The sequence below is a fragment of the Gymnodraco acuticeps genome, unplaced genomic scaffold (assembly GCF_902827175.1).
Source record: "Gymnodraco acuticeps unplaced genomic scaffold, fGymAcu1.1, whole genome shotgun sequence".
NCBI lineage: Eukaryota > Metazoa > Chordata > Actinopteri > Perciformes > Bathydraconidae > Gymnodraco > Gymnodraco acuticeps.
In genome coordinates, this window is record NW_022990583.1 from 4340910 (window position 1) to 4367394 (window position 26485).

A 26485-nucleotide genomic window follows, 5' to 3' on the forward strand; every position below is an offset into this window, starting at 1 on the left:
TTGCTTAGTTCACTCTTCCCCCATCCATCCCTCCCACGCTCTTTTGACTCCTCCTGCTGTACCCCTCTTCATTTGCTGCATTCCCTCCGCCCCTCATCATTCAAATCACTTGTTTATTTATGTTGTTATCATCAGGCTCCTGACTCTCAGTCTTAGTAAGCATGCTGCAAAATCTAGAACAAGAGGACATATTGTAATCCCCCCCCCCCCCCCCCCCCCCCCCCCCCCCCGCCCCACCTGTCTGGCCTTTTTCTCCTCCCCATCTGTCAGACTCCTGCATGTTTGACTTTGTGATTGGGGACTAGAGGTCACCGCAGTCGGCTAGAGGGAAAGAAGCACAAGAAAACTTTTAATAAAAGATAAGCAACAGGATGCAAAAATAGAAAGATCTCATATGAGAAGGCAAGACTACCACGCAGGTTCTAAATGGTGAAGATTATTCACAGACAAATGACTACATCAGGCAGTCCACATAAAAGGTGTTATAAGGTTATTTAATGAGTGGAAACTAGAGCAGAGAGACTCACACCTAGCGAGAGATAGATTGTTCGACTATAAAACTTAACTATCTGTAATCTATTTTCTTATGGCTCCTTACTGAAAAATATATTTTGTAAGATTTAAAAATACCACCAGACCGTCACAACCATTTCGACCTGGGGCTAATATTAAAGATAAAGCAGATAGGGACGAGAGATGCCATTAAGTTTGACAAGGTCACTATTGAGCACCACAAACACTGCGTGCCTAAGAGCACTGCATATTAAATGGTGATGTGTGACTTTGTCAGGGGAAGACACTCGCTAGCTGAGCTGAGGAGCATCAGAGGTATGCCACATCCTCCCCTCCCTCCCTCCTCCCCCCCCCTCCACCACCACCCCGCCCCCGCCTGTCGGAGCGTTCAGCAGCGGACAGCAGCACCGCACGAGCCAGCGCACAGCTCACCTGGCCCCGCAGAGGTATTTCTATTTCCCCCCTTTTTTTCCCCAGCGAAGAAGTGCTGACCGATGGAGAGCCCTGCCGTCACCATGCCAGGTAGAGAGTGAAAGGGGGGCTTTGGGTCGTGAGGAGGAGGGAGTATCACTGCGGGTGTGTTGGGGTGGCCTCTCCATCGCGGTGAACACCTTTCGGGCTCGGACGCACGCACGATGATGGACGCCTGGCTGCTGCTGCTTGCTCTCCTCGCCATTGCGGGAGGTGAGTAACTTGTCCGTCTAATGGCTCCATCGATGCGCCTTTGTGTGCATCGTCACCTTTCAAGGGCCAAAAGCACCGCGCGTTCGTGCTTTCAGAATGTCTGGAATAGGTTTCTTCAAAGTAACGAGGGAGTGAGCGTGAAAACAAAAGGAGTGGTTAGATATTGAGGAGAGGCAGACGTGGAGAAAATGACTCTTTAATTGCTGTGTCACCATTTTTCTCAGAAGCGAGCGCGACGGAATGATATACATATTGTCCACTCTATATATCACATGCGAAAACTGAACAAACATTAGCAACTGCATGAGCTCACATGATTATCCGTTTACAATCTGAAATACATATTTTTCATTTAGGGTAGCTATTAATATAGAGATCTTACTTTATAAAGTAACACCATGTGGTTATAATTGGATGGACTAGGTAGTATTGCTATCTGTATTTAGGATACATTGCACTTAGCCAATTCTGAGGGTAATTTAAAGCATTTACATTGTTTTGCTGCTAATAGGCTGAGCATTAATTAAAAATAGCTTGCACAGCAGGTATAGAAGGCTTTGTGAATATAAGCATGACATTTACAATACATTAACTCAAAAAAAGACCAATCCACTATTGCACCAGCTATCCTTTCCATTCTAAATATACATTAGAGACAGAGAGAGAGGGAAAAATTATGTTATCATCCACGTACTCCCCTCCTCTCTCTCTCATTAACACTGAGGTCCTGCATTGAGTGGGCAGGTTAATGAAACTTCCTGTCATCAGAGGACAGATGATGTGTCAATCAGCAGAGCAGGAAAAGCCTTCTGCCTCGGCGTGCAGATAAATTATCTTTCTGTCTTTGTGGAGGACATGCACTGAGGAGATGAGCCTTATTTACAACATTGTTGTTGTTGCGTTGCATTCGGAGCAAATGAGGTAGCGTTAAGTCATTAGGGTGCTCAGACATATTTTACCTCCGTAAATTGGCTCTAATTTGTTGTTAATTTCTGCTCAGTGAGTGTTTGTTCTTGCCGAGTGGAAAACACATCAGCTGATTGGTTGAATTACAATATAAGGGAGGCGAGTCCCCACACATGACTGTGTAAACAGATTTAGGTCCCCACAAGTATAGTAATGCTAGGCCACACACACGCCTGACCATCTGCCTTGCACTGACTAACTGTTCATCATCACCCATGGCGATAACATGCTCCTGCTTTCTCTGCAGCACACATACATAATCGTCACCAACACACACACATACACACACAAACACACACACAGCCAGAAAGTGGGCTTTGCACCACTCACGGTCATCACAATACATCCAGAGGAGTATTCACAACGGCAGCATATAGTTAAAAAAAAACACTTTCACCTGCAGTCAATCTGCCATTTATTAGTTCAGAGTGGAGTTTGATTTGTGTCATCATAACTTTTGATTAAATTACACTTTTCAAAAACACACAGTGTTTTACAGGTAAACAAACAAATATAATTGTACACATATACTGGTTATGTGCTAGAACATTACATGAGCAAACTCTCATTTTAATAGAATACTTAAGTTAATTTTGGATTTGGTTGATGATTGAACATGTTTATAGATATAAAAGCCTTCTAATAATAACTTAGTGCATACCACATATCAAATATATAAATTGTAGTCATTTTAGATCTCTTTAAAAAGGATTTAACCAAACAGAATATTATCACTAATATAACCCAAACTTCACATAGAGCAAACTAATAGGACAATAAGGTGTCTTGTTATTAAGCTGCTGTAAACTTGCTTCACAATATCCAGTTCCCCCGAGCACTATGTTTTGTTGGTTGATCATTCTTTGAGTTCAAACAAGAATGCTGTAGAAAATGGTACCAACATGAAATATCACTCTTATGAGCTCCATAAGCTGTGGAGTACTAATGAGTCATCTCTCCTTAAGGGAGAAAATCTGATTAGCATCATCCTCAGAGACTGTAAACTTAATCCACACACAAACAAATGTTTGAAGAAATGAGCACATGGTCGCACACCTGGGCTAACTTACAGAGGTTCCATACAGAGACGCTACAAAACACATAATGTTAAACCTGTATGCATACAGACTCAGATTCAAGTCTTTTCCCTCACAGTAGTGGTGATGGAATGAGAAAAAACCCTACTTTTACTGTTTATACTTTCTTACATAAGACTGCAACAGACATGCACACAAAAGCAGTCTCGCATTTGTTGGCTGTGCAAGGGCGCTCAAGGACATTTCACCACCTGTCTCAGATGCTGCCGCAAGGATGTGGCCATCCTGCTGTGTGAGGGGGATGTCTCCTGTCATTTCCCCTGCAGGCCATGCATAATAAACAGCTCTGTGGTGCTGAGTTGACCTGATGCAGGGGTTACTGGATATGGAGCACAGTGTGCGAGAGTCTCATCACCCAAGGACATCAAAATGTGCTTGGATTAGTTTTACAGCACCACTTTTATCAGCTGCATCTTAAAACAGATGTATTTGACGCACAGCCAAGTCATCCTCGTTGCTTTAGTGACTGTGTGTGTGTATGCAAGTGCCATCATCTTTTTCCTCTGCTTTATGAATGCACTTAGTGAATATCAACTAACCATTTCCTTGGCAGTGCTACAGTCTAGAAAGTTCACTCAGTTTAGCCTGTCATCACTTTCATGGTGCACTTTTCCAGCCCAATGATCTCTGCAGCATCTCAACCTGCAACATTACAACCACCTCCTATTGTCTCTCTCTCTCACTCTGTCACTTTCTGCCTTTATCTCGCTCTCTCATTTCCTCTGTCTCTATCTCTTTGGCCTGACTCCCAACACACAGCAGCAACAGGATCAGATCAGTGGATAGGGGCTGCATCTGTGATAAGAAATGCACAGCAGTCACACAACAGAGGCCTTCATTTGTATGTGAGAACGTGTGTGTGATCCCGTGTGTAAAACTGTGTGCTCTCATGTGTAATTTGTGCAAGATTGTGTGAGTGTTTGTGTGTGTTTGTGTGAATGAATTAGCAGCACACAGCAGTGTGTAGCCCTGGAGATTAAACAGAAGCAGAAGGAGAGCACCAAGGTTTAATAGAAACTTCAGTAGTGGAGAAGGAGAAGATAAGAGTCACTTGGAATGTCAAGAGTTTTAATTTCAAGACAAAGGTTGACTTACACCCAGGCAAGTTATGTTGCTGTGATGCCAGAATGTGTAGACTAGACGTGTATCCAAAGTAGACTTAAAAAAATATCTAAAATAACTCGTGCCTGGAAAAGTGCACTAACATAGAAAAATATATGCTTATTAACAGTAAATCCTTTGAAGACTGCACAAAAAGGTATAAGACACAAATACACATATGGTCTATAGTCTCTACTGTTCCATCTCTGTATGTGGGCAAATAGTTTTTGGCTCCGACCTGGTGATAACATAGCCTCAAGACTTATAGACATCCAAAAAATGCTTAGGTAACATCAGTTATAAAAGGCATTATGCAGTTCAGATGATGTATTGCAATCCCTGAAATATGCACCACTTTAGAAAGCTATACCGTCTGTCATCTGACAGCTGAGCTCCTTTGGCTGTAAATAATATAAATGAACCAAATAGCATATCACCTGCACAAGGATTGCATAGCATAGAGGGTTTTAACTGTAGATTATTTAGTAGTCTAAACCAGTGGTTCTCAACAAGTGGGTCGTGGACCCGTTTCGAGTGGGTCGCAGATGTGTGAGTGAAGAAAAATAATGATTTTCTAACGCTGTGCATTCAGTAGGCGTTGGAGTGGAAGTACCGGAGACCATAAACGGTTTTGAAAACTTCTGTCACGTAGTGATCATCTTCTCAATAAAACATCTTTGCTGATGTTTTTTCGAGTCTTCTGGCCAATCAGAATCAAGATTGTTGCCGGAAGTCCCCACGGAGAATAACTTTGCGGTAGAACTATTCTTTATACATCCATGGGTACAACTTCAGATACAAATGAACACGTAATGAAATATGACCCCGGGTTTGATGATTGACAGGTCACAGAACAATGGGAGCTATCTACTCTTACCCACAATTTAAAGTAATTCACACAGAATCTTCTCTCTGTGTGGAGCAGCAAGTTCAGCTGTCAGAACAAAGTGAAAAACAAACAATGACATAAAATATTATTAATATAGTATTTATTTATTTTCTTCTCAGAGTGTACCAGGTAGTTTATATGTTAGTAGGCCTATTTCTAAAAATCTCCTGGGGGAGAATCCCCCCAGACCCCCATGCTGGGGTTGGGTTTTCAGCATGTCATGTTTTTCACGTGTGGTGAATTTGCAGGATTGGCTCCAAATCTGCCTTTTTATTTTAAAAGCATTCTTTAGTTTTGTGAAGGGATAGCCTATAAGGGATACTGTACTTCACTTTAATTAATATTGTATGCTGAAAAGCGTATAAATTACAGCACGATTTTTTTGTTGAATAGATTTTAGTGGTTCAAAATGTCGGGTCGCGATTTATTGACCAAGGAAAAAGTGGGTCCCGAGGCCTGACCAGTTGAGAAGCACTGGTCTAAACCACTTGCAAAAGCTATGATGCCATTTTTTCTGCACTAAAACACAAGAAATAATACTTATATGAAAACATTGAGATTTTTGAATAGAGTTAGAAAATAGCCTTTGTAGGTTAAATCTAAAATGTATCTAATTCTATTGTTGGATCAACCGTTGGCACAATAGTATGGACCTTTGATAATTTGCATTAAAAAGGTCTCAGTGTAGTTGTTTGACACTAGTTAGCATAACATAATAATTAAGGGTCACAAAGTCAAAATAGAGATCGATCTGTGCCTTCAATTTTCATCAGGAATGAAAAAGCAGCTAATGCGATTCACCTAGCATGTTATTGATTTCCACCCCCGCCTAATTGCGCATGTCTGATGTAAAAAGCAGATATAAGCAAACAGAAACAACAGAAACTACAACACAGCTAGCTTACCGGTTAAAGGCCTCCTGCTTCCCGGATGTCACCGGTGTGGCAAAAACACATGGCAGAAACGTGAGTCAGGTAAACATCAATCTAGTTTGTAGGCTGCAGAAGTTTTAGTTTTTAAAGTTTTTTGTGAAATAGGCTATTGTTAGTTATGGAAGCCTGTTTGCGCCACAGAAAAAAAATAAAAAAATCCTGTAAGTCATATAAGTTATAATGACTTAGCTATCTCATTATAATGACTTAGCTATCTCATTATAATGACTTACTATCTCATTATAATGACTTAGCTATCTCATTATAATGACTTAGCTATCTCATTATAATGACTTACTATCTCATTATAATGACTTAGCTATCTCATTATAAATACTTACTATCTCATTATAATGACTTACTATCTCATTATAATGACTTAGCTATCTCATTATAATGACTTACTATCTCATTATAATGACTTAGCTATCTCATTATAATGACTTAGCTATCTCATTATAAAGACTTACTATCTCATTATAATTACTTAGCTATCTCATTATAAATACTTACTATCTCATTATAATGACTTACTATCTCATTATAATGACTTAGCTATCTCATTATAATGACTTAGTTATATCATTATATTGACTTATAAGTTTTGGTAATATGAGAGGATAAATCAGGCCTTGTTTGGATACTGAATATATACCAAGGTCAAAGCATAGACTGTATTATGACTCCTAATCAAACGTATATCTTTACAATCATATATTTATTTGTTTGTGACTGTAGCTGTACCCACTGGATTGTTTCTGAGTGTTTTCCGGACATCAAACACTTAAACACAGCAACATGTATACTGTACTATCACTGAAGGCACAAGAAACTCAGCTTTATTTCAAACATCAGCCAATTATAGATCATTTAAAAAAGGATTTGATCATCTGCAGATGAGTGCGTGTGGGCCTATATAGTGTCTATAAATGCCTCTTTAAATAGATTACACATAACATTGACCAGCTTTTGTGTTAGTTTGCTATACCATAGTGCTTCAGGTGTAGATTATACAATATATAACATGTCCAAATATAAGAGAAGGCCTAGGTACAAGGAAACGTAAAAAAAAAGAAAGAGTCTGACTGAGAGGCCAAACAAATGTCAGGAGAGAGAAAAGAGAGATTTGTCTCAAGTCTTGAGGTAAGCAATGTGTTTCAGTATAATGCCCTACAGACCATCAGACAGTTACAATAATTAATTCTCTATATACAAACTGATTTACATACACTGTACTGCGCCTCAGTTTAAAAATGTCAAAACTAAATGTGAAATCAAATATATGGTGCAATTTATTTTTAGAGGGAGGACTCCACGAAGTTTAATGAGGTGGGCGATAATGGACATTATGGCTATTGATGATGGCCTGTTTCCTCTTGCATAGTACGTCACACACACTATCAAATATCTACAACAGTGAAACTTTTCCTGTTCGATCAAAACACTTGCAAACAATTGGCTAAACTACATCAGCTCATTTTTTGAAGATATTTCGTGGAGAACGGAGATGGCAAACTATCCGAGTGGACCATAGTGTATCTTTATGTATATATCCTTTAGGCCTGCATGTTTTAGAGGGTCACATCGACTCTGTTTACTGCGTTACATGAATGCAGGAAGTCTAATGTGGCACGGTGGCTCAAATGAAAGAAAACAAAACAAAAAGGAAGCAAGGACAAACCAGCGCTCTACCCCTCGTGGCTCCACTGTCTCTACTGTAGGCTATTTTTATTATATGTACAGCACTTTGGCTCGACCAAAAATTGTTTATAAATGTGCTATATAAATAAAACTTGATTTGATTTGATCCACTGGAAGTAGGCACCGTTTTTACTGTTACCTTCTTAGAAGACAAGGTTGAGCTCAATAACACGTCAAGCCTATCCCATATCTCTCCGAAACATACGCTGCGCCACCTAAATGTGTGTCTACTGAGGGAGGCCTGATTTGAGATATTAAGTCAATATAATGAGATAACTAAGTCAATATAATGAGATATTAAGTCAATATAATGAGATAACTAAGTCAATATAATGATATATTAAGTCAATATAATGAGATAACTAAGTCAATATAATGAGATAACTAAGTCATTATAATGAGATAGCTAAGTCATTATAATGAGATAGTAAGTCATTATAATGAGATAGCTAAGTCATTATAATGAGATAGTAAGTCATTATAATGAGATAGCTAAGTCATTATAATGAGATAGCTAAGTCATTATAATGAGATAGTAAGTCATTATAATGAGATAGCTAAGTCATTATAATGAGATAGTAAGTCATTATAATGAGATAGCTAAGTCATTATAATGAGATAGTAAGTCATTATAATGAGATAGCTAAGTCATTATAATGAGTTACATGATTTTTTATTTTATTTTTCCTGTGGCGCAAACAGGCTTCCATAGTTAGTTCATATTCAATGTGGTACATTCCACTAAAATATGTTTTTTTCACTTTTCAAAAGAATCATTTAAGTAATGTAAATGAAAGTTGAGCCATTTGATAACATTTGTATTAGACTACTGAATGGTCAACAATGACTTTTTTTTATCAACTAATACATTAATACACTTGTTGTTTCAGCTCCAACATTTCTCTAAAAAATTATTGTATTTGTGGAATCAGGCTTTTAGCCTATAGAATATAGTGATGGAAGAATCTACAAATGTTTCTGTTGTGATGTTTGCATTTCATTTCTTTAAATACAACATCAAATCTGACTTTATATACAGTAAGGATTTTATGATAAAGTTTATATGGGTATCAGTAACTGATATTATTGAAAGGATGGTAGATACAGGTACAAATAATTGGTTAGGGGCATTGTTGTAAAATGTCCATTATTAGCAACTCAAAAAGTTCAACTAATTCAGCCACATTTTTCTTGACTGAAGCTTGTCGAATCTGGCGACAATAAAGCTTCTTCTGGCCTCAGTTAGTTCACAGTAGGATGGCTTTGTCTTTGCAGTGCTCTGATATTGCGGCTGGAGGAAGGATCAATATTAATATCTCAGTTCTATGGGCACTACAGAGCCAATTGGGTGTTGTCAGACGATCAATTGATCTCTCCATTATTGATTTAAGAATATTTCAGCATGAAAGGTCCCATCTGCAGCCAAAAAGCCTTTTTGGCAGAGCAGAAAGGGACCCTACTATCGCTCTAACCTTTTCTCATTTAAGTGAGCTGTATAAATAGAGATCATCGCTGTAATAGTCTATAGCGAGATTATTCAATTTAGCTCTCGCTTCGCCATCATTTTCTCCACATTTGTCTTTACAGCGTGTGCGGACTCTGGCTAAGTAGCTCTGTAAACTGCAATCAATGTGCTGTTTAATGCAACAATTGATGATTTGATATGATTTTGCAGCAGTCCTCCAGAAACTAGGAATAACACGTACACATTTTTCAAAGGTCGATCAGCACACTAAGATCAATGGCTGTTAAAGCGATCAGACTCTGAGCGTGGTTACCATCTCGTCTGCTCCTGCTCTGTGTGGTATGTGCGTGGTGGTGTGTAACTTCCGTCGCTCCAGGGTCTAATGGGGAGCCCTGCTGAAATATTCATAGTTTCACATTAAGTTTGCAATATTTGCACTGGAAAACCACCAGAATACAACCTGAGCTACCAGCAATATTATAACCGCTCAGCTCGGCCTTTAGCATGGCCGCGTGTCGTATGTGGAGACGGAGAAAGATCAGTCTGTGTTTAGAAGCATCAGTGAGGGCTGAGGATGAACACCAACATGTTCGTGCAGTGATCAGACTAGAGTGTGTGCTTATTTTGATCAGTGTTGTTGAGATAAGAATAAACCAGAAAAGCTCTCTCTTTTAGTCTCTAATTTGTCTCAGTGTCGTAAAATATTAGTCTTTCATCCTGATCCCATGCATGCAAATACTTTAGGAAATTAAGCCGAAAGTATGAGGAGATTGCATTTGTTAACCAAGACTGCGTCATGTGGTCATATGGTGGGATTCAAATTCCAGTCTTATTCTAGTAAAGGCAGGAGTTGATGCAGTAACATTGAGACTATTCAAACATTTGAACAGCCTTGGTCACAATGTTAACATCTTCTAAGAATATATAAATATATTTGTAGCTATTTTCAGACAGAAAAAAATCAAACAATTGTTCGTAGAAATGTATAGTCACGTTTTGCACGAATGCTCAAATGAATTCTGTGTTTCAAAGAACAAAAACTGAATATCAATTTGACAATTGAGCAATACTTTTCAACATTTCATTTAATCGTTTTGAGTATGAAACTTCCATTACATTGTGAGTATGGCATTTGTAGGCCATTTCTGTTTCATCATTGTTTAAGTGAACTGTATTAGCTTTCTGTCTCTCTGTTATTGCCTTGGGTTTCTGGGAATAATATACATTACTCATATGGTTCAGGCACAGACAGTAGTGTTTATTTCCCTCATGAATATCTGCACACAAAAAGACACACACATATGAATAAAAGTAACTGGCGCCTGTGCACAATAAAGAACCAGAGTGCTACACACACGTGCTGACAGGATGTGTATTGATGATGGTGGATTAGTGCGAGAAGGGGCAATAAATGGACAGTGGCTGTCAGCGACACGGAGATGGAGATAACAGGAGGGAGGAGAGTGAGGGAGACAGTCAGGGGAGTGAGAAGAAAATACGTTTTTGCTCGGATGATGGAGAGACAGAGACGATGTAAAAGAAAACGAGACGGAAAAGATGGGACAGAGGAAGGAACAGGAGATTAGAAAAAGAGGGGGGGGAGCGAGAAATTTTAGTTTACGGGGCATGGATAGAGTCCTCATTGATCCAGAGACAGAGGCTATCATTCCTGCTCAGTGAACACAGCAGTGCTACAGGGCCAGAGGGAGGGGGGGGGAGGGGGGGGGGGGGGGTCACAGGAGCTCAGAAACACATTCAGAGGGAAAAGATGAAAAACAGGAAAGATAGTTGAGCATGTTTAAAGTTTTTAATTTCAAATTCAAAGGGCTATTCCATATTTTGACATCATTATGGCCTCAAATCCTTCGTTTTTTTTATTTCAAAATCTTCATGTTCTTTTTTGATTATATTAATAATCAATTTCTTATTTGGTCATTTGTAAATACTAATCAGAATTTCCAAAAGCCTTAGATAATGTCTTATAATTGCTTGTTTAGTCCAAATCCAATTATATATAAATTATAATGTTACCATTTAATGTATACAATAGAATAAATTAGCATTTTCTTTGGTGTACCAATTGTTAATATAAATCAAATAAAATCAAGTCAAGTTTTATTTATATAGCACATTTTTAAACGATTTTTGGTCGAGCCAAAGTGCTGTACATATAATAAAAAATAACCTACAGTAAAGACACTTTACAATATAAAGTAATATAGACAATTAAGTGTTCTTTTTGTGCATATTATGCATGTAATAGAGGTAAATAAAGGTTAAGAAGGAGTTGTCTAGGATCTGTTTAGGTCTTTGTATTTTATTCTATATTATGTGTTCCCTTTTCCCCTTTTGAATTGTTTTTTTAATTTTCTGTTATAGTCTTTGTTTGTGTTTGAATTGTCTGAATTGTGAAATTGTGAACATCAAAATAACTGTGTTAATCTTACTCACATTCGCTTTTACTTGTTTGTTTTCCCGCCCCGTTAATAGCCTCTAAAATAGCTAGTTTAAACATGACATCCTTGCTACCAAGTTAACAGCCTGTGTTTGTCTTCAGGGGCAACGTGTGAGGGAATTGTGAGAAGGGAAAGAGGCAGCTCAGGAGCGAGCAGATGCCAGAGAGGCAGGGAGTGAGTAGCGGAGAGGGTGGCAGGAAGGAGGAGGTGCAGAACAGTTGTTTTTCTCCATGCGTCGTGTCTCTCAGTGAAACACCTCCCCTCCTGTGTGCTGTTGTGACAGCTCTGCCTGAACCCAACCACTCACACTGATACAGTCTGCTACAGGAGGGCAGGGGGAAGGACGGAGGGGGAAAGACAGGGGAAGGGAAGTGAGAGATGAAGTGAAAATAACCCAAAGCTACAAAAGACTGGCAGTTGGAAGGAAGTGCAACACAGCAGAGGAGAATAAAAAGAGACAGGGCAGAAGCACGAAGAGAGCGATAAAGACAGAAACGATAGCGATAGAGATATTCAGACTGGTTGACTCATTCTTATGATGTCACATCTTGTAAGAAGTGTGTATCGAGCTGTGCTGATGTGCTCCAGCCGGCAGTGATGACGAGTAATGCCATGGTACAAAGGCTTTGCATTCTCCATACACATGGATAGCCAGCTCTCAATGCCTGCAGTGACGGCAGTGGCCAAACACAGGAACCCAACAGCAACACTGATTTCCTGCTTGTTATACTATATATCCAACACGATAAAAAGTATCTTGCCAAGTGCCAAGAGAGACACAGATGGCTGCACAACTTTTGACTCATGATAGAGGCAGATGATGATCATGTGTTCTCATTACAGGAGGCCTGGGGGCAGACACAGAGGAGCGCTTGGTGGAGCATCTCCTAAACCCGGCCCACTACAACAAACTGATCCGTCCTGCCACTAATGGCTCCGAGCTGGTTACCGTGCAGCTGATGGTGTCGCTGGCCCAGCTCATCAGCGTGGTGAGTGTGCACGTTACACACACCCAAACACAAACTCTGTGCACCTTTCACAGCAGTCCAGGATGTTACTCATCATTTTAAGAAGCAGAACTCCGAATGATGTTCTGTAGATGGTGTTTGTTAGGGGCAAGCACTGCACTACACACTGCATGTGGTTCATGCTGGATACTTTTACTTAAACTGACGGTTTGTATTTGTGTCTCGTGGTTCAAGAATTAGGTTGTCTAATGATGGAACTCTAAGGAAACATCGAGTCAGTGTGATAATGATTTAGCCTTTAGCTCAAGGCTTGATCTGTTCAGCTTCATGGACATCTAGGCATGGCATTCTGAGAATATATTTTATAAAGACAGGAAAACAACCAGTTGTGGAAGAAGTTTTTAGATCTCATACACAAGTAGCAATACAAAACATATACATAATCTTACTAGTAACAACCCTATTTAGTGATGTCATTATTGGGGTTGAAGTATTTTTTGCAGAACGTTTTATAAACTGGGGATCAGGAGTTAGAAATAGATAGGCAATTATCAAGCAATAAAGACACTTTAAGCTGGTATTTTGCAGACTTGTCTCAACCTATATTGACTTACAGTAAGGTCACGATACCTCGGCTTTGCTAAAAACAAGTTGATTCCTTTTTTTATTTTACGCACGTCCTGTATCATTGTATCTTTTCGGAAGTGCTGTAATGAATCAGTGAAGTACCCATTTGATAAATGTTGTAATGTATATGTATTCTCTTTCTGCAGCATGAACGAGAGCAGGTGATGACCACCAATGTCTGGCTCACACAGGTGAGACTTCCCACCCTTCTCTTCATCTTACAATAATGTCCTTATAAAGTAAACACTGTGCTATAAAGAGGGAAAATACCCTATAGCAGAAAGAAAATGAAATTGTAGGCCTTGTCATGGTAATTTAGGGCCGCCGTTCTAGGGGAGAAACCAGAATAAAGATGGCTTAATAAGCAAACATGTATCATGCCGGTCACTGACTAATAGTCCGTATCAAAAAGACAGAGCCATGCATTAAATATTTGATTTTTCGATGCTAGACCTTAAATATCACAGTTTTACTGCCAGGTCAGAGGAAGTTCATCACACACTTCAAGGGATGCGGATGGTGTTTGGACTAATATTCCCTTTCTAATATAACAAAAGTTAGCATGTTGATTTACATTATATAATCATGGACCACAGTGTTATACAGTAGCACCAGTAGACCATAGCAAATGAGAAGTGGTACAGTTGCTGAAGGGGACAGATGCATCCCTCCGCTCTATATGTTTCACTGTTTGTGGATGTGCAGCGTCTAATCCTGTTCCCCTCGTGTGTAGCAGCAGCAGCTAGTGTCCGATAGTGGCAGAGACATCTAACAAAACACCTCCTCCAAAAACTTGTCGTGAGAAATATCAGAAGTTGTTTGACCACATGAGGAAAAAAACTCAACACAAATACTGAAGCCTTGTTTCTCAGCTGGTGAATTTGACAATTTATGCTTCCCTACCACTGTGAGTAATGTGACCCTCGTTGAGCTGCTACCCTCTTCTACATGGCTGGCTCTCCATATGCTTACAGCTGAGGCCTGAAACATGGTAAAGCATGTAGGTGTTCACATTTACACACTAGATACACAAATGCATTGACCCACACAACGTCAACATATGTGCTTGCTTTGAGGGCAGGTGCCAGAACATATTACACAGCCGTGTGTTTAATTTGGGGGTATATTTAGATCTACAGCAGTGGTTCTCAACTGGTGGGTCGCAACCCAAAAGTGGACCCGTTTCGAAAAATAGAATTTTTTTTTTTCTTTTGGGGGAAAAAAGTCAAACTTTTATTTTGAAGGCCCAATTTTCTAACGCTGTGCATGCAGTAGGCGTTGGATTGGAAGTACAACCAGTAGTCACGTAGTGATCATCTTCTCAATAAAACATCTTTGCTGATGTTTTTTCGAGTCTTCTGGCCAATCAGAATCAAGATTGTTGCCGGAAGTCCCCACGGAGAATAACTTTGCGGTAGAACTATTCTTTATACATCCATGCGTACAACTTCAGATAGAAATCAACACATAATGAAATATGACCCCCGGTTTGATGATTGACAGGTCACAGAACAATGGGGGCTATCTACCCTTACCCACAATTTAAAGTAATTCACACAGACTATCTCCTCTTTGCTCTTCTCTCTGTGAGGAGCAGCAAGCTGTCAGAACTGAGTGAAAAACAAACAATGGCATAAAATATTATTAATATGTCGGGTAGTAACAGATTTATTTATTTTCTTCTCAGAGTGCACCAGAATGCGTAGTTTATGTTAGTATTTCTAAAAATCTCCTGGGGGAGAATCCCCCCAGACCCCCCTTCTCGGGATGGGTTTTCAGCATGTGTGCCTTTTTATACAGTTCAGCTTTGATTCCATCATCTCATTAACCTTTTTTAAAAGCATAATTTAGTTCTGTGAAGGGATATATGCACTGTACTTCACTTTTATTAATATTGTATGCTGAAAAGCGTATATATTACAGTTTTTTGTTGAATAGATTTGAGTGCTTAAAAATGTTGGGTCGCGATTTATTGACCAAGTAAAAAGTGCGTCCCGAGGCCTGACCAGTTGAGAACCACTGATCTACAGTATATGAACATTTCCCCAAACAGGCACCTGTGTTTATTGTTACCCTTGCGGATCCTGGATTTTAATTTGATTATTTATAGCTTTATGCATTTTTCTGTCATATGTTCATGTACATACACCTGGTCCTAAGTTAGGATTGATGGCATGTAACAGAGCGTAGAATAGCCATCAGTGCTCTATGGATCCCCTGCTATCTGTAAGCAGGGGAGCCAAGGACAGCTGTCCTGAGCCAAGACAAACGGTAATGACCGCAATGCATCACAGTTAGTGCAGATGACCTAGCATGAGCATTAATGCTCCAACATGGCCATAACATATAAGGGCCAGACAAAACAGATGTTGCAGGTCGCAGAGCCTTCAATGTCAATGAGTGACACGCAGCAGACAGAACAAGATAATACTGTGTTTAAAGAAAAGGTTACACAGAGGACGCGGCAATGCCCACACACACGCAGGAAAATCCTATGCCATTTTAATCATGCTGATTGGTCTGTGGCTGGATCATTCAGGGTTGGGGTGGGAATAAGTGCTTGAATCTCTCTCTTTGACTTATAGTAAAAAGCATGATGTAAGCGTGGAGGGACACAGTACAGGATGTTCCCCAGGCTTGTGATGCGTCATATTGACCGACTGACTGACCGACTGACTGACTGACTGACTCAAAGACGAACAAAGAGACCATCTCCTCTCAATATGTCTCCTGCTGCTGTGTGATAGGTTCATGAGTTATTAAACATTTTGTTTTTATTGGCACTCAGGAGTGGCAGGACTATCGTCTGACTTGGATCCCTGAGGAGTTTGATGGGATGTTGAAGGTCAGGCTGCCCTCAAAACACATCTGGCTGCCTGACGTTGTGCTCTACAACAAGTGAGTCACTCACTCACCCTCCCTCCATCAACCCTGAAGACACACACAGGCAGACGCATGCACGCTCACAAACTAAAGCACATACATTTGACAACTGATCATGTTTTTTAAAGCTAACTCTATGCTGATTTGATCCAGCTGGTAGGGTTAGTAATTGGCAAGAATTTGGAAATACAATAATCATCATGATATAGGGGTTTAAATTCAAAATATTGGGATATTAAATATAATTTTTTTAATGCTGTCACGACACAACACCATAGTCCTAAAATCCGAGTAAATTGAATTCCCTTTTTTATGCCATCAGCACAGCAAGCTCAACATTTGCATATATCACAATCAAACATTCAAACACAACAGAAAATGAATCAGTCTGTCACAAGTTTTTACCTGTAAACTTGTTTTCAAAAATACTTTTTTAAAATGAATACAGTATCACAAAACTACACTATCACTACTAGCTATCACTACACTGCATCAGAGTGTGTCAATATTCTTACACTCCTGTTAGAATCATTTGTGGAAATTAATATACACACCAATCTTCTTAAGAATATATAAACTATACATAGGGATATCTAGTTCTGTTTTGCACAGTTGTTAATCTAGTCTTGAGCGTAATTATATGAGCTTGCATGTCTGAGGCAGATCAGACCACTTGTCTCAATGAAATGGAAACAGAGTGTCAGCCTACAGTATGTAAATCAGCTTATCAGAGTACAGTGATCTGTCTGGCCTTCTCCTCTTTCCCTGTCCCAGTCCTTACTTTACTAAAGATTAAAAGCTCCCCGACCTGCAGACCTCTGGATAAAATGATCCTGTTAATCCCATGAAACCCAGGTCGACACGTTATCTTCCATATCCTCTCACTGCCTGGAACTCCTCTCAGTCGCATTAAAGTAAACAGGACCATTAGCACTGCAAACAGCACAACTAGAGGTGCTAATGCCAAAGTCTCAACTAGTTTTTATATCTATATTTGGAGGAAAGTGGACGTTTCTGATAGTACACTTTGCCAGGTGGGTCTTGTGTTATCAATGAAAAATAATGAATTATCAAATCAAATCAAATTACATTTTATTTATATAGCACATTTTTAAAACGATTTTTGGTCGAGCCAAAGTGCTGTACATACAGTAAAAATACTTTACAATAAGGACACTTTACAACAAATACAACAGCACAGTTTGTGCAGAATATCAGTATGAGTAAACGACACCCTCTGTCCTTATACTAGGGGTGCCCCACCTTTTTTTAACCGAGAGCTACTTTTAAAGTTGCCAGTCTGCCGAGATCTACCAGTCCAAATAGAGAGGCGTAGCCATTACTGACAGCCTACAACCAGGTAAATACACACTTCTAATTGTATAAAACTGACCTTTGTACGATTAATACTTCATAAAATACTGCAGATCCTTCATCTTACCTCTTTCTAATCTACACACATACAAGTATTTAACTGAAGTTACACAACAGTGTTGTTGAAACAGAGTTGGAGTTTATTCACACGTCACTACAGTGGGTAATGTTTTCAAGAAACATTGAACAGTGCTGCCACATATGACACAGGGAAAAAAGAAAAGACTCTGAACCCTTTCTTTGCCATTAAAATTAGGCGTACTAATAAGAAAACTCAGATCTGAAGCTACACAGGAATCTGCTGCCAAAGTGCAATAAATAAGACAAAATTAATAGAATCAAACCCTTTTTTTGTTGCATTTAGTAGAGTATAAAAATAAATGCCTTTTTTAAAATAGGATGCAAGCAACACTAGTTTCTTAACCTGAATTGATAATAGACTATAATCAATTTAAGTTTGCATTCTTATACCATTTTGTACAATAATTATAATGAATAAGTTCAAACAAACTAAAACTTACAGCTGATTAATAACGGTATCTAACTTGAGTTTTTATTATATCAAAACCTGTTGAAATGCTTCTGTTATTTTTACTGTCCCCCAAAAGCGCGTCGGCAGCCTCCAGGAATGCTTCTTTCACAACTTCGCCGTCTTTGAAAGACTTCATGTGTTTCGCAAGAACGTGACTGACACGATAAGATGCTATGGTAGCAGCCTTGCTCTTGTTGTTGGGCCTGGTGAAAATGGACTGCTGTGCATTTAGCTGTGCTCTCAGGCCCCTCCCCTTTTGGAGCGTAGGGCAGAATTAGGAGGGAATTCCGTCTCGTAGCGTTTGTGCACTGTTTTGAAATGCCGCTCCTAAATTACCCTTCTTCGATAAAGCCACGCTCGCATTGCAGATGAGACAGATGGACTTTGAATTGGAATAGATAGAAAAATAATCATCCTCCCACTCGGAGTTAAAATTATATATTTTGGGCTCTTTTGCTTCTGCCATAATTGCGGTCTTGTGTGTGTGCGGACTGTCACTACTGTTGACACCATGGCACCAGCCACGCCCCGACACATGGGGTCACGCCGGCCAATCACAAAGCTTTGATGCATTCATGTGCTTTATTCTGCCACAGGAAGATTATGTTATAGGACATTAACGATAAAACAGAATATTGTTGTTCTATTTTTAGACACATCTCGCGATCGACTGGGAATCTCCCCGCGATTGACCGGTCGATTGCGATCGACCGGTCGATTGCGATCGACTGGTTGGGCACCCCTGCCTTAGACCCTCACATCGTACAAGGAAAAACTTCCAGAGAAAAAAGTTATGGTTTTGCAAATGTCAAATCTCCCATCATTAATTAGTTCACTTTTTAAATGCTTTAATAAAATGGAAACCCTATCTACAGCTTTAATGTTTTCAACCAACTTCTGAACAAAGTGTCTAATTCGAGCCGTTTTACTCGACCCAGTGTGACCTGTGAGCTGTGTTTCTGTCGAGACTGCCTGCTCATCCTGTTCCTTGTATTTGTAGAACAGGTGTGTGAGTCAAGATCCTCTGCATCCGTGTGTGTGTGTGTGTGTCCTGGAGCTCTTTAATGAACCCGTGTTGCATAATGAGATGCGTGATGTTCCACTGTTTGTAAGACTTAGGGGGAAAAATCTTATTACAGTTGTTTCTTTAAATACACGTTTTTTGTATGTCTGACATTACTTTCTTCTGTCTCTCTCCTCTCCATCTTCATCCCTCTCAGTGCTGATGGGGTGTACGAGGTGTCGTTCTACTCTAACGCGGTGGTGTCCCACGATGGCAGTATCTTCTGGTTGCCCCCGGCCATCTACAAATCCGCCTGTAAGATCGAGGTGAAGCACTTCCCCTTTGACCAGCAGAACTGCACGCTGCGCTTCCGCTCCTGGACCTACGACCGCACCGAGATCGATCTGGTGCTGCGAGCTGACGTGGCCAGCATGGACGACTTCACGCCCAGCGGTGAGTGGGACATCATCGCGCTGCCAGGCAGACGAAACGAGAACCCGGCCGACCCCACCTACGTTGACATCACGTACGACTTCATCATTCGCAGGAAGCCTCTTTTTTACACCATCAACCTCATCATCCCGTGCGTGCTCATCACCTCTCTGGCCATCCTGGTGTTCTACCTGCCCTCCGACTGTGGAGAGAAGATGACGCTCTGCATCTCCGTGCTGCTCGCCCTCACTGTGTTCCTGCTGCTGATCTCCAAAATCGTCCCCCCCACTTCTCTAGATGTCCCTCTGGTGGGGAAGTACTTAATGTTCACTATGGTCCTTGTGACTTTCTCTATCGTCACCAGCGTGTGTGTGCTAAATGTGCACCACCGCTCCCCCACCACACACACCATGCCCCCCTGGGTTAAACTGGTGTTCCTCAACAAGCTCCCTGCTTTGCTCTTCATGCGGCAGCCCAGGAACAGCTGTGAGCGCCAGCGGCTGCGCCAGAGAAGACGGGCCCAGGAGCAGAAGGAGGGGGGGCGCAGTGGGGAAGCAGGGGCCCTGATGGTGGGGCTAGGGCTGGGCAACGCTGGGGGGAGCGGAGGGGGGACCTCCACAGGGGTGTTCAGCAAGGAGGACAGTGAGCCTTGTACCTGCTATGTGAACCGGGCGTCTGTTAAACAGTTCGGAGGGGATCTGGGAGGAGCAGGAGGGTCCATGGATGGTCTGAACAGGGTGAGGGAGAGCCGGGAGGGGGGCGCTGGAAACGTTCCCCGGGGGAAGCAGGCGGCTGGAGGACCTGCTCTGACTCAGACCCTGCTGGCTCAAGCCTGTCCGGGCTTCGAGGAGGCCGTGGAAGGGGTTCGCTTCATCGCCAACCACATGAAGAGTGAGGATGATGATCAGAGTGTGAGTATCATATTCTGTTTGTTACCATTTACAGCATCACAGTGGTAATCTCTGTTGCCTCGACCAGTACTAGACTAGTAACAATCAGATCAGTGATATAAAGGATCATAACTATCTTGGCTGAGATTTATTTTTCTTACATATTCAAATTACCCAATTAACATTTTAAAGAGTAAAGCTTTACTACAGATACAGTACTAATACAAGTTAATCAGAATTGACAGTAAATTAAATATAACAGTTGTCCTTAATTCAAGTTTGATTAATTATATGCCCCTCTAATACATTTTATCATACTAAGAATGCACACATGACAATAAGAAACTTGAAATTTGAATTAGTGACTGTTTAATGTAAAAGCTGTAGTCACAAACACTCAGAGATGTTTCACCTGACTGCATTTCTCCTCAGCTTTATATTACTAGCTCACTGGTTTGGTTTTACAGCTCACCACTTTACTGTTCTGGTTCACTTTGCCCACTTCATTGTGAGACACGGAAGCAAAAACAAAAATTCAGATTAACTCCTGTTTGGTACCTGCCCAGCAGTCAACAAAGACAGACACGTATTTAGGGATTTGAGTAAGTTTACTGGAGCACATGCTCTGCTGATACATTACCGCTCTACTGTGAGAGCCCTGGACAGACCTGCAATCATTTGTGAGGCAGTTGAAGCACAACAGACAAAACATCCTCATTAACACAAACAGGCACATTTAGTGATTAGCTGATGAACACAGTGGAGCATTTAGCAGCTAAAGAGACAGATATTCCTGGTTTGTATAAACTAAAACAGCTATGAATGAATATTGTACTAAATGTTTTCAGGTAGCCAGAAACAAAAATGCTAATGTGGTGCCATGACTGCTGGATTTGCAAATAAGCAACAGTTAGCTAATACGTTCACTAAATCAATTTTATGATCCAATAATGTCAATGTTTGTTTACAGCTTTTTGATCTGTGTCCAAGTTGTCCTAAAAAATAGCCCTATGAATGAAAGCTTAAATGACTAAACACATACAAATAATGTTTAAGTAGATTATTTAAGTGAAACACAAAAACACAAAGTGATGGCGAGGCCAATAAATCCTTTATTGCTGTAGTTTACAGCTTTGCACACTCTTATACAGATATACCTGTAATAAACAGTTACCAGACTGCTGATGTATCACTTGGGCTGCTCTCCATTTTAAAACAAATATATTATCTTGTCTCTTTGTGGATAAAATCATAGCATAAATGATTCTACTTTATGTGCACATTACAAGCCATTAAAAGCATCGCTTTGAGCCGCACAGATTTGTCCTTTCATGGTATCAAGTTATAGAGACGATAAAGCGGAGCAGCTCTGCCATTTTAAACGCATGGGGGAATACACCAGAGCATAAGCAAAGGAGACGGATCTGATGACGTAATCATATCTCTGAATATTCAACACAGACATGTAATTATAGCAGCGGCGGCATGACGTGTGCATAGAGAAGGAGTACAACTGGAGAAGTGCAGGAATGGAGGAACCACAACGGTTTATCTCTTATCCTCAAGACATCTTAGGGGACCAGCCCTGAATGAAAGAAGCCCGACAATGGGAAAATAATAACCCTCCGTTATGCTGTCGCGTCATCCACATCGTTACCATCCCGTTGCCATGCGAACTGGCTGTATAAAAAAAACAACCTTCTCCTTGCCTCAGTTTAACCCTCATCCCTCCTCCTCCTCCCCCTCCTCCTCCTCCTCCTCCTCCCCTCCTCCTCCTCCTCCTCCTCCTCCTCCTCCTCCTCCTCATCCTCCTCCTCCTCCTCCTCCTCCTCCTCCTCCTCCTCCAGGGGCTTTGAGTGTCAGCCCCCTTTCTTTCTGCCCTCCATCACTCTCTCAGCTCTTCTCCTCCTCATCATCAGAGTCTCGGCTCACATTAACACCCTCACCTCCATTAACCCTCTGCATAGGAGAGACAGGGGGGGGGAGTTAGAGAGTGAGCGGTGGGTTTCTTACTCCTTTTAATCTGTTTCTCCACCCCCTCCTGACCTCTTTTGTTCCTCTGTATCCACAGGTGAGCGAGGACTGGAAGTACGTTGCCATGGTGATTGACCGCCTCTTCCTGTGGATCTTCGTGTTTGTGTGTGTGTTCGGCACGCTGGGCATGTTCACTCAGCCGCTCTACCAGAATTACACAGTCAAGACCATCACCAGCTCGCCAGGCTGACCGTCTGCAGGCCGAGGACACGCCCGCCTGACAGCCCCCCCCCCCCCCCGACCAATCAGCACAGCAGGACAAAGGCCAGAGGTGGGGCTGGGGGGCGGGGCTGGGTGGTCTGGGTTTTATTGTGTCTCTTGAACTGAAAAACCAGGACTAGAACTGCACAGCAATCACGCCCATTACCTTTATAGTAACGTTTTTGCAACGAACAAGGAAGACACAATCATACTCTTACCTGCAGTTTTTAGGCCAGATGTTTAATGGACTGACCTCCCTTTTCTGCTGGAAAGGTGCCTCCCTGCTCTCCTCTCCACTCAGTTATGGAGAGAGGATTTACTCCTCGTTGAACCTTACGCCAGCTTATTAACACTTTCGTCTCGAAACTGTCTGCTTATCGACACATGACATGTCCTCCTTCAACTATGACATTACACATTCTCAACATTGACTGATGTCAGAGGGAGCTAATCAGAAAGGGAAGGATGGTTCATATCAAGATTCTTAAAGGTTTATTTTCTTTTTTTAAGTCACTACAGAACTGATTCAGTATATTTTACCATAGCATAGCAGATTACCACAGTATAGCATTAGTAATATATTATTACAATTTCTCTATGTGTTAGCTGATGCAAGGGTGAAATGCTGATACAGAGGATAAGGTGTGTTGTATGATTGTATAGATTAAACAAGAATGTGATACAAACTGTACTACACAGCCTGTGGTGCGCACACAAACACAACATGTGTACAAACAACAGTTTTAGGATAATACAGAGAGGGGACTTTAATTAAAGACAGAGTGAGGTTGCATTATTCAGTGAGAGGATAAAGTAATAGATGCATGGACAGAGTTATGCACATTAAGTAGAAGACAGCAGGAGCCAGGGAGCCCAGCTGCTATGAGATGAGTTCAGCTGCAGAGTAACTGTGGAATCTGAGCCAAGATGGTGGACAGGACCACCTCTATGATGGACAGTGGAGCATGATTTCCCTGAGATGGAGTTTCGTGTAAATCAAATTATATTGATTGAAGAAAGGGAATTCTATCATGGAAATGAAGCTATTATGTGTATTAATATGTCATTTCATATTTCAGTATGTAATGTTCTGAGCATATGTATGCGCGTGTGTATGTATGTGTATGCGTGCCCCACATCCCGATGCATCACATCTGCCAGATTCCATGTTCAGAAGATAAACTGTATGTGTGTCTTCCCCTCCTTTCTATTTATATCTGGCAACCTCTCTCCAGTTTACTCTCCTCTATCTGGTCTTCCATGGACAAACACATTTCTGACATTCAGTCCAATTAGAATAATGGTTACCTACTATCTCTATTCAGTAGTTTTCCTTTTCATCACGGACTGGCTGATTCTACTTACTCCCACAATCTTCCCATGTTCCCTTACAACCAAGCGAGAAGCAAAAGGCCTTTTCAGGCATGCAGGGAGTGGGGGGTGAATTAAAATTTAAATAAACAAGAGAGAAATGACAAGAGGGCCAAAGCTGAAGCAGTCGCACTAGGCAATAAGTTGCAGATGCAGGATGAAGAAGAACAGATATGTAATATTGCAAATGTTTTTGACTAATAAGGTTGCAGACTGAATAAAAACAGGATAACATCACCAAGCAAGCACAATCCAGATAGCGAGGAGGAATAAAGAGGGATAGGCAGAGACAAAAGACTGTTAGTATTGTTACACCATGGAAAAGCCACTATAAACTCTGGAGAAATGCTGTGTAATCCTCAGTCACTTGCTTCAAGATTCCTCGGCTTTTAACGGTTGCGTGGCCAAGTCTGCAGCTCAGCTCTGTTCGGGACTGGGAGCTCTCTCTTTCTGTCTCTAGAGGATGGGATTACCCTGGGGTGGGATTCCTGACAGATCCCGAACAAGTGTGAAAAGCCTATCAGAGACCTGTGAAAACTGTAGCCTGCATGGCTCCACACGGACAAAGTGTTGCTGTCCACTCTCTCTCTCTCTCTCTTTGACCTTTCCACTCTCCTTCATTTCTTCTCACTACCTCTCTCATCATGCTCCCCCATATTTCACCCTTCTCCTTCCTGACTCAAATCTGCTCCTGTGCACACCTTAACCAGTCCAATAAAGGTTGTAGGTTCAGATTAATCAAAGTGCGTGTGTGTGCCATGTTTTCTTTCTCTCTCTCCAACACACTCAAACATACCCTGTAGTCTGTAATTAAGTGTATTACTCAAACTTCCTCTCAAACATATACCACAGGATAGAAAGAAAGAAAGAGACGTTTCCTGGCTTTCTAATGTCCAGGCTGGTAACTTCCTTTTCATATACTCACACACACACACACACGCATGCACACCTTCACACTCCTTTTGTGCTTTCTTTCTTCTAGGAAGCAGGGTTTTTAAACAATTATGGATGTAGGGCCCAGATCACTTTACGTTTTTCATTATTCTGCTGTAAAAACAGGAGTCTGTCCCTGCATCTAAACACCAAATCACCTGATGAATATCACACCATATTAGAGCTTAAACAACCTACTATCTATTTCATTATTACTAGATACGTCTTTGCGCATGATTCATAGATGTATCTCCATATCAATCCACCCCAATGCAGTAAATGAGGTTAAATTGTTACAGTTTTTCTCGATTGCTAACACACTAAAATTCTACATAAAGCACAATTATTTTAACTGACACTCAAAGAGCAAAACATCGGCTCAAATCTCCAAAACTCTAAACACGTTTTCAGCTTTTCACACAATTTACAAATCAACATGGCACTTGTTGCAAACCACTGCACACGTTTCTCCACGTAAGACACAGGAATCTGACATAAAGTCACGTGTGAGCAGGTTTAAAACACTGATATTCAAAATGCCTCACACATGGACCAATGATCAAGAAACACGTTCCACCTGACCAAACACCTGAGAGCATAATTGTTGGCTCATCAATCTGGATGTTAGCACTATAAAAAGACCACAGGTGAGTACTTTCTTACAGCAACAATGGAAGCCAACATGGAAGCAAGAGCAAGAGGAAGAGCAAGAGGAAGAGCTGGGCTGAGAGTGAGAGGAGGAGGAAGAGGTGGGTGAGAGTGAGAGGAGGAAGAATGAGAGGTAGAGGTGGAGGGAGAGGACGTGGACAAAGAAGAGTACTCTCTAATTAAATGAAATGTTATCAACCATGGTTTGACGATGAAAGAGGCTGGACGGAGGGTTCAGCCTAATCTAAGCCGATTTACCGTTGCCTCTGTAATCCGGACACGATTTGAAAACAGGTTAGTTACCAGTTTGTAGCTCTGCATAATTCATGATATATCAGAGCTTATATCTGTTGTGTGAAACGTATTTACTTCATTACTGTAATTGAATTGTTGGCATGTTGCATACTATAACTGTACAACAATCCTGCACAATGTTCTGTGGTAAACTAACTTTTATGCAACACAGACACTGACCGACCACTATGTCTTTGTTGTTTATCTGAAGGACTGAGAAACAAAGAGGTGGAAGGCTAAGGATGTTCAATGAGGCACAGGAAGCAGCAGTTACAAACTGGGTTTTGGCAAACAATGCCATCACACTTAGAGAGATCTAAAGCATAGTAACTATGTGCTGAGATGCATGTTGCACAATGTTATTTTTGAATAAAATGTGATTTCTTTCAACAACTCATTTGTATTTCTTCATTTACTGTATTTCTGTAAACTCAAGCAATCTTTCTCTGCAGAACCCTCTCTGTACAGAGCACAGCCCATAACAGATGGAA

General features: G+C 40.9%; 1 protein-coding gene across 1 annotated transcript; it reads left to right on the plus strand.

Annotated features, from left to right (window-relative positions):
- The first annotated feature begins 892 nt into the window (after positions 1 to 892).
- chrnb2 (cholinergic receptor, nicotinic, beta 2) lies at positions 893 to 24862 on the plus strand. The gene is made up of 6 exons (XM_034228292.1): positions 893 to 1197; positions 12648 to 12793; positions 13546 to 13590; positions 16188 to 16297; positions 19409 to 20534; positions 22585 to 24862. Exons 1-6 carry the CDS (start codon positions 1149 to 1151, stop codon positions 22735 to 22737), a joined length of 1629 nt encoding a protein of 542 aa, XP_034084183.1. The 5' UTR covers positions 893 to 1148; the 3' UTR covers positions 22738 to 24862.
- Positions 24863 to 26485: the final 1623 nt, after the last annotated feature.

What these genes read in the sequence shown, in the direction of transcription:
- chrnb2 (XM_034228292.1), top strand. Translation starts at nt 1,149, where the DNA reads ATGATGGACGCCTGGCTGCTGCTGCTTGCTCTCCTCGCCATTGCGGGA. An exon ending in TCTCCTCGCCATTGCGGGAG is followed by an intron (nt 1,198 to 12,647) that starts GTGAGTAACTTG and finishes TTCTCATTACAG; the next exon opens with GAGGCCTGGGGGCAGACACA. An exon ending in TGGCCCAGCTCATCAGCGTG is followed by an intron (nt 12,794 to 13,545) that starts GTGAGTGTGCAC and finishes CTCTTTCTGCAG; the next exon opens with CATGAACGAGAGCAGGTGAT.